Source organism: Dendrobates tinctorius, unplaced genomic scaffold (genome assembly GCF_039654945.1).
Source record: "Dendrobates tinctorius isolate UK_male_01 unplaced genomic scaffold, ASM3965494v1 ptg000003l, whole genome shotgun sequence".
In the NCBI taxonomy this organism is placed as follows: domain Eukaryota; kingdom Metazoa; phylum Chordata; class Amphibia; order Anura; family Dendrobatidae; genus Dendrobates; species Dendrobates tinctorius.
In genome coordinates this window covers 24,278,766-24,298,506 of record NW_027361671.1, presented here as the reverse complement: position 1 = coordinate 24,298,506, position 19,741 = coordinate 24,278,766, and the positions used below count along the sequence as shown (strand labels likewise).

The 19,741-nt window shown below is 43.9% G+C and overlaps 1 protein-coding gene across 8 annotated transcripts in view; it reads left to right on the top strand.

Moving 5' to 3' along the window:
* The window catches only part of ARB2A (ARB2 cotranscriptional regulator A), a 663,887-nt gene that overhangs the window by 107,535 nt on the left and 536,611 nt on the right, over positions 1-19,741 (top strand). For all 8 annotated transcript variants that reach the window (XM_073587607.1, XM_073587648.1, XM_073587558.1 and 5 more), the window contains one exon: positions 6,112-6,303. In XM_073587607.1, the coding sequence (XP_073443708.1) occupies positions 6,112-6,303 (192 nt within the window). The remainder of the gene's footprint in view (positions 1-6,111; positions 6,304-19,741) is intronic.

The following is a 19,741-nucleotide window of genomic DNA, read 5'->3' as shown; positions in this document are numbered from 1 at the left end:
AGTATCACACAGGATAGGATTAGATGCACGGTTTTTATGTGCAATATAATCATTATGTTATAACTAACCACAGTTCGTTACTATGCCCAGGCAACGCAGGGCTCTTCAGCTAATATATATATATATATATATATATATATATATATATATATATATATATATATATATATATATACACATAACCTGTTTTTAACCTCACCCACATCTGACGGGGTTGTATATAAAACTCCCCATATGCCACATCACTTCATACACCTGAGGATGGCTTATTCAGAGCAGGAGCGCATTGTGTTTTTAAGGCTATGTGCCCATGTAGCGTTTTTTTCCGGACACTAAAAACCGGACTCCTTCCCAGAAATCGCGCGTTTTTTTCCCCGCGTGATTTCACCGCGATTATGTTCGCGATTTTCGCGTGCGATATTCAAGGACTTTCCAAGCGATTTGAAGCATCGCTTGGAAAGTGATTGACAGGTTGGTCACACTCGTCAAACATAGTGTTTGACAAGTGTGACCGGATTTTTACTATTGAGGCCGCCTATGCGGCATCAATAGTAAAAGATAGAATGTTAAAAATGATAAAAAAAAATAAAAAATCGGGGTATATTTACCTTCCGAAGTCCCACACAGTCTCAGCGGCGCTCCCGTTCCCAGCGATGCCTTGCGAGACCTGTGATGACGTTGATCTCACATTGCTATAGCGATCTCATGAGACCGCTAGAGTCACGGGAGATTACCTCATCACAGGACCTTGCCGCAAGGCATTACTGGGAACGCTGAGGCCGGGAATGCAGTGCGGGACGTCGGAAGGTAAATATACCCCGATTTTTTTTTTTTTTTTTTACAGGGGTATGGTACCCATTGCCTGGAGGACAGTCTCCTCTCCTCCACACCGTGGGTACCAACCGCACATGAGACGCTCAACTTCGCGCATGGTGGGCATAGTAAGCGATTCTCATGCATTCCTATGGGTGTGGAATCGTGGCAATTCTTCGCGATTCCACACAAAAGAATGAGCATACTGCGATTTTTTTTTTTTCCGCGATGCGATTCCGCCACGGAAAAAAGCGCAGCATTAGCACAGCATGTGCGGAATGCCATAGGAATGCATGGGGGGGCGTTCTCTACACGATTTTTAAACGTTTCGCGCCGAAAATCGCGGCAAAAACGCTTAAAAATCGCTACATGGGCACACAGCCTTAAAAGTTTTTTATGTTAGTACATGGGCGCTTAGCTTTATTCTAAAAATATTTTTTTTAACCTGTCACCTCTTGTGGCTGCTAAAAGATGCAGCCACTGCCTTTCAGGGCTTATGTACAGCATTCTATAATGCTGTAGATAAGGCCTCAATCCGACCTGCAAGATAAGAAAAATAAGTTTTATTATACTCACCTGGGGGGTGGTTCGGTCCGATGGGTGTCACAGGTCCGGGTCCAGCACCTCCTATCTTCTTGCGCCGCCGCCCTCCTGCTTCCTTCATCGCTCCCTGGCATCGCGTTCCTGCGCAGGCGTACTTTTTTGCCCTGATGAGGGTAGAGCAAAGTACTGCAGTGCGCAGGCGCTGGGCCTCTCTGACCTTTCCCGGTGCTTGTGCACTGCAGTACTTTGCTCTGCCCTCAACACGACAGAGTAGTATGCCTGTGCAGGAGCGCAATGCCAGGGAGTGATGAAGCAAGCAGGAGGGCAGAGTTGCAAGAAGATGGGAGGTGCCGGACCCGGACCTGTGACACCCATCGCACCGGACCGATCCCCCCCCCCGGGTGAGTATAATAAAAGTAATTTTTCTTATCTTTCAGGTTGGACCGGGGGCTTATCTTCAGCATTATAGAATGCTGTAGATAAGCCCTGAAAGGCAGTGGCAGTGGCCAAAACAGGTGACAGGTTCACTTTATTTGTAAACACGCAAGTGTAATACTGTTATTCTGGAACGCCACCTGGAGACTGTTCCAGAATCAAGGTCTTTTTGGGATTCCAGCTACTATAGGGAAGCGCCTCCGAAAAAGCTTTTTCCACTATATTTGGTGAATTTTGTAATGTATAGTGAATAGATATACCTCAAAACATTGAATATGTGAAATTTGGACTGCATTACTGGTATATAGAATGTACTTATAAAAATGAAGATGCTTAGCACACAAATTAGTCAATTCATGTTTTCCCCAAAGCCACAACTGGTACCTTTATCTGATGGGACCCCGATTTGATATTTATCAGACATTCCTATTGTGAACCAAAAGCCTACAACTTTTAAAGGTTCAGTAGGCATTCAGCGCTAATTAAAATCAGCCTGGGACTGATCAGTGGAGTGTTCAACCAAAAATGGATGCAGTTACCATCTCCAACAGAATACATAGGAGGAAGAAAAAAACTTACCAGCTCTTTTGAACAGAATAAAGCAAATGTGAACAGATGTAAGCTGGTACGACTGCATAACATGCAAACAAGAGAATTTAGCAGCAGCACTCTGTGGGCCCAATTCACTACTGCATTTGCACCTGTTTTTTGTCGATATTATTTTTATTTTTTTTTTTTTTTTTATTCTGTGCGTGCCTCTTTTAGTGGAACTTTTGCTTCTATATAAGATAAAAATTTGTAGTTGCTCGACTCCTTAAGGAACTTATGCAGCAACCAATCTGAGCAGCAAGTTAATATTTATTTTTTAAATAACATATAAGTATGAACTTTGGTCTTATATATTGCCGATCCTAAGATGTCTTCTTGTCTGGTCCGTGTCGTCATCTATGGTGGAAAAGATTTGAGTAACGTGATGCCTCACATTTGTAAAATCTCGTCGTCCCTATTACAAAACCAATGTTTATGCGGTGACCTCCTCGTGGTAAAATACCCTTGAATCTTGAAAGTTTTCTATTTTGGATTTAAAGAGCAGATTAAAGTTCAAAAGGTTTCTTAGCCCACCTGATTCTGTGTGGGTTTAATAGATACAAATTGCTTTATGTAGTCTTGCTGCTCTTAGGACTAAATGCATTATTGGTTGATTTGTCGATAAAGCAAGGTTGTGCTCAGCCCTGACCTTTATGGACGTTGCTCAGTGAAAGCTTTGTTTAATGAATTACCACAGTAAAAAGACAAATTGCTGTTGTATGAAGTTTTAATTAGGACCTCTAAATGGAGAAATTTAAAATGTCAGGAAATAATTTGTTGTGTAGAGAACAAAATAATGTTAAGCAGGTCTGTAATCTTCAGTGCATCGCCAGTCGAAACAAAGGTTGGAAGGTGAAGGTGATGACTTGTGTATGAACAGGACGGAAAAGTGCTTTATGCATTAGCGACATGGCAAAATCGTATAATATATATATTATTTTTGAGTAAAATGTAAATTGCTCTTTTATTCTATAAACTACTGACATGTCTTCAAATTTCCAAGCATTAAATTTTGTATTTATTTTCAAAAAATGAGAAATGGTGAAAGTAATGAAAAAATGCGTTGCTTGCACACCTCAAATGATGCTAAGAATACAAGTTCATAATCATTTAGCATCAACAATACTGATGTTTTAACTCAGGAAGAGTTCAGAAATCAATATTTTGTGGAATAACCATGATTTTTAATCACCGCTTTCATGCACCTTGGAGTGCTTTCCTTATGCCACTCCTGGAACAAATATTTAAGCAGTTCTTCTTTGATGGCTTGTGACTATCCAATCTCCTCTTGATTACATTCCAGAGGTTTTCAATGGGGTTCAAGTCTGGAGATTGGGCTGGCCATGACAGGGATTTGATGTGGTGGTTATTCGTCCACACATTGATTGACCTAGCTCTGTGACATGACATATTGTCTTGCTAGAAAAACCAGTCCTCAGAGTTGGGGAACATTGCCTGAACAGAAGTAATCAATTGTTTTTCCAGGATAACCTTGAATGCGTCTTGATTCATACTTGATTCAAAGATTAACCTGCCGAATTCCTTCCTTGCTGAAGCATCCCCAGATCATCACTGATCCTCCACCAAATTTCACAGTGGGTGCAAGACACTGTGGCTTGTACGCCTCTCCAGGTCTCCGTCTAACCATTAGATGACCAGGTGTTGGGCAAAGCTGAAAATTAGACTCGTCAAAGAAGATTACCTCACTCCACTCCTCTATGGTCCAATCATTATGGTCTTTTAGCAAACTTCAGCCTGGCTCTCCTTTGCTTCTTATTGGTGAAAGGCTTTTGTCTAGCTTTACATGACTTGAACCCTGCCTCTAGTAGGTTACGAACTCTTCTTGCCATGCACTTTACCCCAGCTGCCATTTGCCATTCCTTTTGTAGGTGACTTGATGTCATCCTGCGGTTGCTGAGTGACATTCGAATGAGATGACAGTAATTCCGGTCAATGGAGAGTCGTTTTTGCCCTCTGCTGGCCTGTAGCTTTGTTGTTGCCAATGTCTCCTGCTTGACCTTGTTGTAATGGACTGCCATTTTAGAAATTTTAAGGATGGAGGCAACATGACGCTCACTGTATCCCTCTGCTAGTAAAGCCAGAATTGAGCCCTTCTTTTCCTCACTCAAGACTTTTCTTTTTAACTCCTTTTGGCATGGTTAAGTTACTTTTTCATTCCTATTACTTTTGGGATATTACTAGCACTTGTTTTGCCATCCAGCTTGTCCTATTGCAAGAGGTTGGTGAACATCACAGCAGGCTTCTTTATACTTTCCTTCGTTAAATAAGATTTGGTTCAGGTGATCCCCCTAATCAGAAGTACATTAAGTAGAATGAGGTGTACTCTGGTTGGAATTCAACTGACACTGGAATGGAATGGCTGTCAGACATGTAGAGAAGCTGATTTTTATAAAACTGTGCAGTGATCTCTTAATTTTTGTTATATATATATATACATAATGTATGTGTGTGTAAAAATAATAGTAGCAGCACAAAATACCTTAGAGTGGTGCACGGTTCTCCGGACACCTCACTGTCCTTAGATAATAGCAAAAAAAAAAAAAAAAAAAATCCGCACCAAAATAGTAGTGGTGTGAACTGTTTAATAGCCTAGTGGCGTGGCGACGTTTCAGATATGGCAATCCTTTCTCAAGCCAATAGTTATATGTGTGTATATATGTATGTGTGTGTGTGTATATATATATATATATATATATATATATATATATATATATATATATATATATATATATAATATAGTGTGTTCTGGTTCCCAACCCATATTTTATTCCAAAGTTCAGTTAGAGTACCAAGCTGCACCAGAACTTGAACCAGAACACGAGCTGTTTTGAAAGCAATGGAGACCCGAACTTTGGGCCTTGGTAAGAAAAAAAAAAAAAATCATCTCCTTATCTCTCTCATATTAACTGTCCGGTACAAACGCAGAACTTCTAACTTTCGGTTGACTCATTGCTATCCCTTAGTGGTATAGACATCAATTCCCGTGCTACTTTTTTTTTTTTTTTTGAAAGATTGCTACCCCAGGTCACATATGCCTCATTGCTATGGAGTGAATTTGTGATCTAGCAGAGTCACGACACACTCAGGCCGGAGTGGAAGCCCTAGTAGCGCACGCTGGCCTTTCCTGGAATATCTGAATTCAAATGTCAAATTTTTTTTTTTTTTTTTTTTATTTACATTGTGCTATAAATAACTGTTTTAAAACCCCAAAATGTCTATAAAGTTTTCAAATACTATTGAAGGGGCTGGGCAGTCCAAACTGATATGTCTGACTGCAGACTTATAAACCCCCCCAACATACACAATGTGTGCTGCGGGGTTTGTCTGGTTTCTGAGCTGGGATCGGAGGATATGTATGAGTTATACATACTCCCGTCCAGTGGGTGCGGCCTCGTTCTCCACACACTTACATGGAGCGAGGCCGCACCCTCTGGTTGGCCACGCCTACTGGCCGGCTGCGTCACTGGACGTCCACGGCCTCACTCGATACAAGTGTATTTCCTCACCCACTGGCTGGGAGTATGTATAACTCATACACATCCTCCTGTCCCGGATCGGAAACCAGCACTTGCGTTGGGGAGTTTCAGAAGTCTGCAGTCGCACAAAGTGACTGCAGACTTCTCTGTTTGGACCAGACAAACCCTTTCGTTTTAACCTAATTTTCCTTACCAACTTGTGGATATATAAATTTAATGTGTTCCTTTTTTTCAGAAAGATGCTGCTGATAATGAACCCAGGAGTTTTATTTTTATGAGCAAAGATGCACTGACGAATGCAGACAAAATGCTGGTGTTAATCCATGGCAGCGGTGTGGTGAGGGCAGGACAGTGGGCTCGAAGGCTTATAATAAATGAGGATCTAAACAGCGGGACACAAATACCTTACATCAAGAAAGCAATGGAGGTAAGTGTATAATCCGTCTCCAGATTTATAAAACTGCAAATGAAAACGGGCGGGTCTGTGCATACATGTATCGGGTGGTCCATCACGCCAGAAGGACAGCCCCCAATTACAGTTAGAATACAACAACCTTTGCACATTCAGGAGGACATGTAAAGTTGTTTAACTTTGCCCAAAAAGTGCTTTTTATCTTTTGAAAATTAATAATTGAAGGATTGAGTTCATTAATTGACACTAAATGGGCCATTATGTGCAACTCTAGTTTTTGAAATGGTGTTCATCTGGCTGCTGAACATAGTTTCATTGTTTTTAAGGTTAAAAGTAGACGTAAAGTGAATCTGTGACCACATTTGTCCTCTCTAAACTATTAACATGGGCATACAGGTTATAGACTGCTGAAAATCGTCCTACCTGTGTGTCTCATATCAGATGTGTTGTTGCTGATAATTCATCTTTCTCCTTCGTCTCATTGGGGACACAGGTACTGTGGGTGTATGCTACTGCCGTCTGGAGGCTGACACTAAGTATACAAAAAAAAAGTTAGCTCCTCCGCCGCCGCATACACCCTCGCCCCGATTGCGGGCGGAAACCAGTTTTTTGCTTATTGTCCTATGGAGGCACACGCAGTCTGGATTTCTCCAGACTATATATATTTTTTTTTTTTGTGGTTTTCTTGCTATGAAGAGGACAGGGGCGACGGATCCTATTGAAAGGGTCCGATCTCCCCAAACCATCAACGGGCGAGCACGCATTGAGTATCGCCTCCGCGTATACTTTCCCGCACCGAGGGACATATCTGGGACTTTTCCCCAGACTTCTATTTTTCTTTTTTATTTTATGGAAATGAGACAGGGGCAACACATCCTATTGAAAGAATCTGATTTCCCCAAACCATCGACGGGCGAACACGTGCGAGTGTCCCTCCACGTATCCTTTCCCGCGATGTGGGACATTATGCCAGACTTAGCCCTGTCCACCCCTAGGTATTGAAACCATGGGCTTGCACAGAGGCACAAGACTAGTCTGTGCGGCCCCCACTGCTCCACCAACACAAGACGGCGGTGCTGCATGGCGGCAGACGGTCCCTTTCCTCGCCCCTGCAGGGCAGACGGAGCTAAGGTGCCTGCACCGTCCTAAAATCAAATACCCCAGGTGCCGCTACCGAGTGATGGGTAGAAAAGGCCATGATGCAGGTATGGAGCTGGGGAGGGCTCTGGGCAGCGTTTTTGTAGGATGGACCCCCCTGTAGAGTCCAATAATAATCAGAGCAGCTGCGATTGCAGCGGCCATGCAGCTCCTCGGGCATAGTGGGCCAGGCTGCTATCTGCAGCACCATTCCGCACCCTCCCCCTGTCTCCCTTCCTCCTCTCTCCCTTCCTCCTCTCTCTCCGTCCTCTCTTCCTCCTCTTCTCCTCACCTCCTCGTCTCCCCACCTCCCTCCGGGTACCTGCGCGCGGCGGGGTCCGGGAGGCTCTCCCGCGGACCTGCGCCGCCAGCGGATGCAGGAGAGCAGCGTGGGGGATCCGTATCGCTGGGCTAGTGGGGGCGCCTGCGCTCGAGCGGGCGGACGGGTCTAATTTAGCCCGCGGCTTCGGCCTAGGCCGCGGGTGGAGGGTCCCGCCCCCCGGCGCGACGTCTTATCCGGTGCCGCCCCCCGTGACTAGGGCGGGCGCTGCATAAAATTGAGGCCCCGGCTTCAGAGCAGGGTAGGCCTCGATCAGAAGAAACACTCGCAGCCTACCCAGAGGTGAAGGAGCGCATCGGAGGCAGACCCACGAGCGCAGGGGGGACACACAGGAGCAGGGTAAGTGCGACCCCGTCCCGGAGCTACGCTACGTGCATTTGAGGGTTACCCTCCTCCTCCTCCTTTCCCCTCGAACTTTCATAAGAGTGGGCCTAAGCAGCATTATGTCTGGGAAAGGAAAAACGCACACGTTCCTTTATGCCGCATGCGTTTCCTGTGGGGTTATGTTCCCACGAGCGCAGACTATTAAATTATGTGAAGCCTGTGACTCCGAACGCGCCCAGGAGCCCTCCCCTGCGACGGAGCCCAGGGGTCTGGATCCCCCGGAATGGGCGTTATCACTTTCTCGGTCCATGGTTTCGCTTACGAAGGCGATTGAGACCCTTCAGGCCCCGGATAGGGGTAGAGATGACGGCTCGCCTGTTGGGGAGGGTTCATCCACCTCACAAGGGCCTCCAGCCTGCAGGGGCCGCACTCTCTCTAGGCAGACGCATAGGAAGAGAACCCACACTGCGTCTCCAGGCCCCTCCGGTGCTTCGGCATCCGTGATTGCGGCGTCTCGCTCACCATCACCATTTTCCGGGAGCAAGCAGAGTTCACGTTATGACGGGGAGGAATCCTTGGACCTGGATACCCCGGGGTGTCGGGAGACGGTAGACAGTCTCATTGAAGTGGTCAATCAGACTTTGGGTATTGAGGAGGACGTCTCTCTAACAGCTGATCATAAGGTATCCTTTAAGAAGACCAGGAGACTGCATAGAGTATTTAGCACTCATCCAGAGTTCGAGGACATAGTCCAGCGACACAGGGAACATCCAGACAAGCGTTTTTCGGGCCAGAAAATGCTAGAAACGAGATATCCGTTTGCACCAGAGCACTGTAAGAGATGGGCAGAATCTCCGGTTGTGGATCCCCCAGTGTCACGCCTGGCCTCGAGATCTTTGTTGTCGGTGCCTAGTGGTTCTTCTATTAAAGACCCCACGGATCGGCTCATAGAAAGTTTAACCCGCTCGGTGTATGAGGCATCAGGATCAGCACTCTCTCCTTCATTTGCGGCAGCATGGGTAGCCAAGGCCATGATGTCATGGTCAGATTCTTTAAATAAGGTCCTACAGGATAAAGACCTGCTGACGGAAGTGTCTGAGATAGCAGGTCAGATCGTGATGGCAGGTGACTATTTAATCAATGCGTCCTTGGATACGGCGAATTGCGCAGCACTAGCGGCGGCGAATGCAATCGCCATTATGAGAGCCTTGTGGTTAAGGCTATGGCGGGCTAATTCGATCTCCAAGAAATCCTTGACTTCCAGCAGATTTGCCAACGGTGGGAAACTCCGGACGTGGATCTGATGGCCTCCAGGGAAAACGCCAAAGTAGCCGTGTTTGTCGCTCGGTCTCAAGACCCGCGAGCAATCACAGTGGATGCGTTGGTCCTACCGTGGAGCCAGTTTCGGCTCCCATACCTGTTTCCCCCGCTGCTTCCGAGGGTCATCAGAAAAATCAAGGCAGAGGGGGTTCCGGCAATTCTGCTGGCCCCAGAATGGCGCCGTAGGGCATGGTACGCGGATCTGGTGCAGCTCCTCGCAGACGTTCCTTGACGTCTGCCGGAACGGCCAGACTTACTGTCTCAGGGGCCGATCTGCCACCCGAACACAGGGGCCCTGTGTTTGACGGCATGGCCGTTGAATCATGGATTCTGACCCAGGCGAGGTTTGGGCGTGAGGTGGTTGCTACAATGGTTAGCGCCCGGAAGCCTTCCTCGGCGAGAATTTACCATCACACTTGGAAGGTTTTCTTTCGTTGGTGTCGAGAGCACGGGGTTGCTCCACTGTCTTTTTCGGTTCCCAACATCCTGGCTTTTCTTCAGTCAGGCCTAGACACAGGATTGGCCCCGAGCTCCCTTAGGAGACAGATATCGGCCTTGTCAGTCCTCTTCCAGCAAAGGATCGCTACTAATATGCAGGTCAAGACGTTCATCCAAGGGGTCTCCCATTTGGTGCCCCCCTATAGAGCGCCCATAGACTCCTGGGATCTTAACCTGGTCCTGGGTGTCCTGCAGGAAGCTCCTTTTGAGCCGTTACAAGAAATTTCATTATCATATCTTTTCAGGAAGGTCGTATTCTTGGTAGCCATAACTTCCATTAGGCGGGTTTCGGAGTTGTCAGCCCTATCTTGTAAAGCACCGTTTCTGACTTTTTACAAGGATAAGGTAGTCCTTAGACCAGCTCCCCCCTTTCTGCCGATGGTCGTGTCCTCTTTCCACATTAATGAGGACATTGTTTTGCCTTCATTTTGTCCAGCGCCAGTACATAGGGTGGAAAGGGCGCTCCACACGTTGGACCTAGTGAGAGCGCTCAGGAGGTACGTGTCGAGGACAGCACCTTTTCGCCAGACAGACTCGCTGTTTGTGATCCCCAAAGGGCGCAGGAAGGGGCTCGCAGTCTCAAGGTCGACCATAGCCAGATGGATTCATCTAACTACTCAAGAGGCTTACTGTATTAGAGGCACACCGATTCCAACAGGGATAGGGGCGCACTCTACTCGGGCAGTGGGCACCTCTTGGGCGCTTTGGCACCAGGCTTCGGCAGAGCAGGTGTGCAAGGTGGCAACCTGGTCCAGCCTGCATACTTTTTCTAAGCATTACAATGTGCATACTCAGGCTTTGTCAGATGCGAGCTTGGGTAGTAAAGTTCTCCAAGCGGCAGTGGCGCACCTTTAAACAGGAGGGCATGTGGCTTGGAGCGGTGAGTTGACTTCCCACCCAGGGACTGCTTTAGGACGTCCCACAGTACCTGTGTCCCCCAATGAGATGAAGGAGAAACATGGATTTTTGTGAGTACTCACCGTAAAATCCTTTTCTCCGAGGCGCTCATTGGGGGACACAGCACCCACCCTGATAGCCAGTTGGCTCTTGTTTATTTAAGTAGTATAATTCCTTTTTTAAAAAGGTAGGGTGGTCCTTTTTCAGAAATATGTATTCTGCGTTAAGGCTAACTTGTTTTGTTTTCTCCTACTGCTGTTGCACTAAACTGGTTTCCGCCCACAATCGGGGCGAGGGTGTATGCGGCGGAGGAGGAGCTAACTTTTTTTTTTTGTATACTTAGTGTCAGCCTCCAGACGGCAGTAGCATACACCCACAGTACCTGTGTCCCCCAATGAGCATCTCGGAGAAAAGGATTTTACGGTGAGTACTCACAAAAATCCATGTTTCATCGTTTTATTTTATAAATGACCTCTTCCAGGCTCGGGGGAGTATGGTGCCTGGAAGATAACTTTGCCTCCAGAGCTTGTTATAAATATAAAGGGGAGTTACCGGTGAGATGGCCGCTCTCTGCTGTCCTGCTCACTACAGAGCTGTGTGTGATTATACCGGACATATCTGCAGGTTCCTCTCAGCTTCCATCTCACAGACAGACAGGGCTGCAATATTGTTATAATACAGTGGTGCTCAGAGAGAAGGAGAAAATGTGTTTGAAAGAAGACAAATTTAATTTATCTAGTTCTGTGCTGGTTACTTGTCTCACACTGGTAACTCTCCTTCATGTAAAATAAGCTCTGGGGGCAGAATTATCTTCCAGGTCACATCCTCCCCAGAACCTGGAAGAGGTAATTATATCAAGTGATAAAAGATGATTTCTCAGCAACAAGGCATCTGATATGGGACACACAGATTGGACTGTTTTCAGTAGTCTATAACCTGTATGCACATATTAATTTAGATAGATCAAATATGGAGACAGACTCCCTTTGAGTTCATAGAGTTTGACCTATAGCCTAACATGTTGAACCAGAGAGAGTCAAAAACTGCATGGAACAGACCCTAAAATCTCCATATTAGGGGAAAAATTAATTAATGACTCCATATGGCAATCAGACTAGTTCCCTGGATCAACATACCATCACAGAATTTAGTGTGCAGAACCTGTAATATTAAATTTAAGTACTGAATCAGCCATTACAACGTCATACTGTATATAAGCAAGGAAAGCCAGCTCACAACTCCGGAAGCCAAGGGATGGCTGCAGTGCCACAGGAAGGAGCCAAGAAAGAGAGAAATATCCAGCATCCGAATCGTCAATAAAATAAAGTCTTTATTCAAAAAAATAAAATTTCCATCGATATAAAAGTCGCAGCCGTGCGGATACATGGCGAACACATTTCAGAATGAGATCCTTAATCATTTCAATGATTGGTAAGCTCTTGGTTAGAGGGCAGACTGTAGACTGAAATGCATTTTTATCTCCCTGGAGTACCAACCTGGAGTACCTCTTTCAGTTTTAAGGTAAGTTTAGCAGCCTTGCAAGCAGTTGAAAGTCCTGAGGGCTATTTAGAAGAATGGACAGTAAATAGCACAATTTCACTTAAAGTAGAACCCCCTTCTATGATGTCCATACATTTTACAAATTATGTAAACTTTTATGAAACAAATCAATAATATTTACAATAAAAGGAGTCTGTCGGCACAATATGACTGTTCAAACCAAGCACAGAAATTCGGCACACCCTTGGCGCTTGGCTGAAGAGTTCAGTGTACCTTTCCATCTATTTGATTTCATTCTCTTGCTGACCTTCTCTTAATTGATTGACAGCTCAGGCGTTTCATGAGTCAGAGGGAGGGTGTAATTTATTGGAAAACAAGAAGGTGGTAAGATGCACTGAACTGTTTGGCCACAATAATTTAGCAACTTGTGCTTCGTTTGAACAGTCCTTGTTTTGCTGACTTGTTTGAAAATTTTTAATTTTTGTTGCTAGCTGTGAGTAGGACACGATGCTTTGTTAGTGCAGGAGAGTTAGTAATACATTTCTGAGCCAAGTCCTCCATACTGGGATTCCCAGTTTCCTGTAACGCAACACCCTGGTAATAGCGGTTTGTCACTGTGCTCATCCCATGACTTTTATTCTTCCTTTTAAACCATATTGTAAGGGGTTGTCCCAAATGTTTGACTATCATCCATAAACTTTGCTAGATTTTTCAATTTACGGCAAACTGCTGGAGAACGTCTTATGCTTTTAGAGAGTTCACTGGAACTTGCTTAAATTTTAGAAACCAACCTCATCAATGTTCATAATTATTTACCCTTGGGAAGACATACATTTGAATTAGCTATATTACTTTATTTATGGGCGAGCGCAAGGTTTGACTTTAAATTTATCTCGAAACTTAAAAAAAAAACTTAATTAATTTTTTTTGTATTAAACTATCTTCACACTCAATAAAAAAAATAGATATGTCTGCAAAGTGTAGTTATTCTAAACTGCTTCAGTCACGTTATTATTAACAATCAATCTAATTGAAATTCTGCTTTGGATAGGTCAAGAACCCTTAGCTTTGGCTGTGCAGGTAGAAATTTTAATTATATATATTTTCCACTGTATCGCAAAAAAATATATATCATTTGTGTAAAATCAAGTTAAGGAAAGGTATAATTTCTTCTTAGTAAATACTGTTTAAGCTGTTGAAGAATTATAATTATTTTTGTCCTAATGCTTCTTAAGGATGGAAGCCATTTATGAAGCTTTATATTTTCACATTTTGCTTCTATTGTTATTAGCGCCGTTAATTGCCTATGTGGAATTATAAGCTTTGTACGGTAAGACCCACGGAAGGAGGCTGAAGTAATAAAAATAAAGAAGTGGAGAAATCAGAGGTTAAAAGCTTATTTTTCCAGAGCTGACAGGTTTTGTAAGCCCACACCAGCCCCCATACCGGAGAGGGAAAACAATAGTCTGACAGCTCCAGTGTTCGGCAAGAGGCTGTTAACGACAGCTTATTCCTTTATGATTTCAACTCTTGACAGTAGACGTGCCAGGTTGTTGCATCGTGGCAGATGTATCATTACCTTGTGGCCCCGTCTTCGCTGAACAGGCAAAGAAAGCCCACTTGCAGTTCTGAAAATCCAATTACTCATTTGAAGTGTAAGCTCCTCTCCTTATGCAGGATGAAGGCGAAGGAGGCGGAAAAAAAATCTGCCTGTGATCGCGCTCTTGGATTTTTCAGCATCTCTTCTGTGCTATCTGGTTGCATGAGCACATCGGGGAATATTTGGGAATATATTGTAGCTGAGAAGCTGAAGGCGGAAAAAAAAGGCGCATCACGGTTGAAGAGGTCACGAAGCTTTGCAGCAAGAGGAGACGGCAATCTTTAAATAAGTCCTACACACCTTATCCAACATTTATGCCGATCTATCTTGTAATATCTACTTCAAATATATGTGTTAAAAATGAAATAAGCATAAATAATTAAACCCATCTCATCCACAAAAAGATACATTTCTGCCAGGCTAAAACGGACTTAACGTTTCTCCATTACACACATCTGATGTTCCATTCACTGTGCTGGATGCCTTACTGGGGCTCCAGGGAACTTCTGGAGGAAGAGGTGTGTGGTCTTTTGAAAGTATGTCAAAAGCCATGGGGTTTGTATCTGACCGGAATATCAATAGATATTAAGAAACGTTAAAATTATTAAAGAAGAAAAAGTTACTGTATATTAGGATTTATTTCTAAACAAAGACTGAATCTGGCATCCTCCCAGAATCTTCTCCGACTAGGTGATGATTAGGAGGGGGGGCAGGATTTTTTAAATATTATCTATTGTAAAGTGACAGGTGCGTCCTTCTTCACATTTTGTAAGCCATGTCTGCAATCCTAAATTCGTCATAATTTGGTGATTGTCACAGATTTGCTTTGTGAATTCCGCACCGCAGATCCACGGCAGTTTAGAGTGCAATACAAGTAAATGAGTTTTTTTCAAAATCCTACTCACTTGTTGAGGGAAAAAATCTACACGAAAATGAAAGCATGGTACTGATTTAAAATCTCATTATTATTAAGAATTTCCTTGCAGTTTTTGCCCTATTCATTGCTTAGTAAATGGAGTAGGGTGAAAGCTGCAGCCAAATCCAAAGCAAAAATGTGTAACTAACACATTGTTGCTTACTTTGATTTTATAAATATCCTCTTTAGGTTGTAGTGACACAGCTTCATTTTACACCTGTGTTTAGGCTGCAATGCCCTGCCTGACCAAGGTTCTCCTGACCTGATGTGCCAGCCTCAAAGGCCTACACGAGGCTTTAATTTCGTATCAGGATTACGAGATGAGTTGCTATTCTCTGCAACATATTAATAAACAATATACGGAGGTTTGTTATTCTGCCATACAGTGCTTGCATCCCTCCACCGCCATAGCTGATTACCGCTTAGGATGGCTTTTCAGATTAATGATGGTCTGACACTCAGAACGGCCACCTATGGATAGGTCAACAATACCAATGTTGTTGGCAACCCCTTAAATTCAAAGTTTTCCACCTGATAGTAGAAATTACTCTAGATGATAATAGGCACATTGGGATTTGGACTGGAGCTTCCCAGCTATCACAGATAAGCAAATACAATGTACTGCACAAGTATGAGTATTTGAGTTTTATTTAGTAAGTAAGTGTACTTTTTAAAAAAAAAAAAAACTTTGGACTTGCACCTAGCCCCCACTGATGAAAACAATGGGGTAGTAGTCAAGCGCACTGTTCCTCAGGGGGTAGCTGAAGATGGACTTTCAGACCTTCTGTTGGGCCAACTGTCAGCTCAGCCGCCTCTTCAAGCTTCTGCTCCATTGTTTTAGTTCTGCAACTGATCTCCCATCAATAAAAACTTCTTGAAGGCCACAATGACATGTCAAAAGCTTTTTTGATGGCATGTTGACTTTTTATATAGATAATTTGTTTTCAAATTACATGTTCTTGAGGCATGCCTAAAGTATTTTGATTGCAGTCATGAAAACATCAGGTACTTGACTACTGAACAAACTAAAACAGGAATTGTCTTAAACAATATTAACAAATTACAACATCAAAAATTCTTAAGCACAGTATGTAAGGTCATTGGCAGCTGCAGGCGTTTCTTCTCCCTGTGGGATGTACTTGTTTAGTTTCCCTCACTAACTGCCTGTGGCACTGAATGGTGAAATTCAGACATGTTCTTCCCCTTCGAGGAGTCTCTAGGGCAGTTTATAAGTCTTTAAAATTAATAAATGGTGCTGCATTTTCATTATTACCCACTGCTGCAGCTTTCTGTGCATTACATTTTTGCAAAAGAAAAAAAATACAGATTTTTAGTAAGCCAATCACTCCCCCTCCCCAAAACTGAATCAGCCAAGGTTTAAATGGCAGTTTAAATCGAATAAAAAAAAAATTACATGATGTTAATATTTTATGGGAAATTCTACGTCGTAGCCTCTACCTAGTTATTATTATTTAGATCAAGCCATATTTGGAATTTATTTGGAATATTGATTCAAGTTGCTGATTACAGCAAAAGTTGTCACGATGGAATCACACACCTCTTCCAGGGGAAGAGTCCCGAGGAGATCATTTGCATATTCCCAGTGCCTTCTGGGATAAGTAAAGGGTCTCCGTGAGCTCAACGATCACTGGATTTTGGCCCTTGCAGCTGAAAAGAGGAAATCGGTAAACCGCGCGCCGACAATTCATTTTTCATCGTTTTGAAATTTCAATATGGAAGAGGCCAGGAGCCATTTGGTGAGCTGCATTTCTTGCTACATGTTCACAGACTTGCCAGTGGAAAAGCCAAACTTCACATGCCACAAATGCAAGCTTGTGTCCCTGTTGGAGGAAAAGTTGCAAAATCTCGAAGAGGTTAGCTACGTTGAAGATCATTAAGGAAGGTGAAGAGTTCTTAGAGCAGAATTATCTCTTCATGTTACAGAAAGAGAAGAAATTCGAAGTGCACCTGAAGAAACCGAGGAATGGAAGCATGTGACCCAGAGAGGCAGGAGGATCGTGAGGCAGTCAGCACCCATACTGCTCAGGAACCAGTACCAGGCTCTCACGCACACGCAGGAGAACGATGAAGAAATACATCAGGATAAGACTTTGCCCACAAACAGCAACCTTGTACGCCTTCATAATCCTCCTGGATGGAGAAAAAAATGTTGTGAAGAAGAAACTGAGAGTGGTGGTCATGGGGGATTCCTTGTTGAGAGGAACAGAGGCCGCTATCTGCAGACCGGATATAACTTCAAGAGAAATGTGGTGTCTGACAGGATATCAGGACTCTTCAGACGACCATTCCTGCTAATACATGTGGGGACAAATGACACAGCCAGAAACGACCTGGCAACCATCTGCAGTGACTTTGAAAACTTAGGCAAGAAAGTGAGAGAACTGGGAGCGCAGGTGGTCTTCTCTTCCATCCCCAAAAGTCGTTGTCCAAATTGTCCTGAGTACACCGATACCCCATATGTGGGAGAAAACTACTGTATGGGCACACGTCGGGGCTCGGAAGGGAAGTAGTGATGTTTTAAAATGCAGACTTTGATGGAATGGTCTGTGGGTGTCGTGCGTTTGGAGAGCCTCTGATGTGCCTAAACTATTGAAACTCCCCACAAGTGACCCCATTTTGGAAACTAGACCCCCACGGAACTTATCTAGATGTGTGGTGAGCCCTTTGAACCCCCAAGTGCTTCACAGAAGTTTATAATGCCCAGGCGTGAAAATAAAAAAATCATGTTTTTTTCCACAAAAATGATTTTTTTTGCCCCCAATTTTTTATTTTCCTAAGGGCAACAGGAGAAATAGGACCCCAAAAGTTGTTTTGCAATTTGTCCTGAGTAGGCTGATACCCCATATGTGGGGGTAAAACACTGTTTGGGCACATGGCAGAGCTTGGAAGGGAAGGAGCACCGTTTGACTTATTCAACGCAGAATTGTCTGGAATTGAGATCAGACGTCATGTTGCGTTTGGAGAGCACCTGATGTGCCCAAACAGTGGAAACCCCCCAATTCTAACTCCAACCCTAACCCCAACACACCCCTAGCCCTAACCCTAATAGGAAAATGGAAATAAATACATTTTTTTAAATTTATTATTTTTCCCTAACTAAGGGGGTGATAACGGGGGGGTTTGATTTACTATTTATGGCGGTTTTTATATTTGGCAGCTGTCCCACGCTAAAAGACGCTTTTTATTGTAAAAATAGTTTTTGCATCACCACATATTGAGCGCTATAATTTTTCCATATTTTGATCCACTGAGTCATGTGAGGTCTTATTTTTTGCGGGACGAGTTGACGCTTTTATTGGTATCGTGTTCGGGCACGTGACATTTTTTGATAGCTTTTTATTCCGATTTTTGGGCTGCAGAATGAACAAAAGCCAGCGTTTCATGAATTTCTTTTGGTTGGTGCGTTTACACCATTCCACGTGCGGTAAAATTGATTAAACGGTTTTATTCTTCGGGTCAGTACGGTTACAGCAATACCCTCATTTATGTCACTTTTTTTGTTTTGGCACTTTTATGCAATAAAAACAATTTTATATAAAAAATTATTTTTGCATCGCTTTATTCTGTGAGCTATAACTTTATTTTTTCTCTGATGATGCTGCGTGGCGGCTCGTTTTTTGCGGGACAAGATGACGTTTTCAGAGGTACCATGGATATTTATATGCGTATTTTTGATCGCGCGTTATTGCACTTTTTGTTCGGCGGTATGATAATACATTATTTTTTGCTTCGTTTTTCATTTTTATTTTTTAAGGGGTTCGCTGAAGGGATTAACTAATGGGACAGTTTTATAGGGCAGTTCGTTACGGACGCGGCGATACCAAATATGTGTACTTTTATTGTGTTTTTTTGTTTTTCCAAAAAATTAATTTATTAGGGAATATTTTTTTTATTTATTTAGCGATTTATTTTTACACTCTCTTTTTTTTTTATTAGGTTGTCCAGGGGGGACATCACTGTCCTGTGACAGATCGCTGATCTGTCACATCACAGATCACTGTGACATCAGCGATCTGTCACAGGCATTGAAAAAGACTTCCTCTTGCCTGCGCTTTGCAGGCACTGAGGAAGCCAGCTCCCTGCAGGCCCCCGAAGGTCCCCGTCGCCATCTTGGATTCGGGGACCTGCAGGGAAGGAGACCACCGCAGCAGCGCTGCACATTGCGCTGCTGTGGGGGGCTCAGGGAAGCACGGAGGGAGCCCCCTTCCTGCCAATGCTTCCCTTTAACCCCCAGTACACTGCGATCGTGTTTGATCGCGGTGTGCAAGGGGTTAACGTGTCGGGGGCGGTCCGTGACCGCCCCTGACACATTGTGCCGGGTGTCAGCTGTGATAATCAGCTGATACCCGGCCGCGATCAGCGGCGCTCACCACGTGGGCGCCGCTGATTGCTGTGACGTACTATCCCGTCCCTGGAAATTAAGTCCCAGGGCACATGGACGGGATAGTCCGTCACATGGCAGTAAGGGGTTAAAAGAAAACGCCACACTTAAGCAATAATTTGCCTTTTTTAATAGTATGTTTTCATAAAATGATTTTTATCTTTGTATATTTGTCGCATTTTATGTTCTTATAGGCCGTTAAAATATAAGTCCCATACATATTGTCCCTTGCGCCTCTCTGTTCCGGAAATATGGCTCCTGCTTCCTTTTTATTTTTTCCACCTTAGTCATGTTGGACAAGGGTTCATGATCCTCGGCTCTTCAATATCAGTATCATCTCATGTACAGCACCATGGAATCAATGGTGCTATATAAATAAATAATAATAATCTTGAGAATCATACCCACATTTGTAACAAAACTAGATTTACAAAGAAGAAATGGGGGACCAGAAGAGGAGAGGTGCAGGAATAAAAATAAATAACCAAATTACTCTTCCTAGAGAACAGCAGCTTTTGC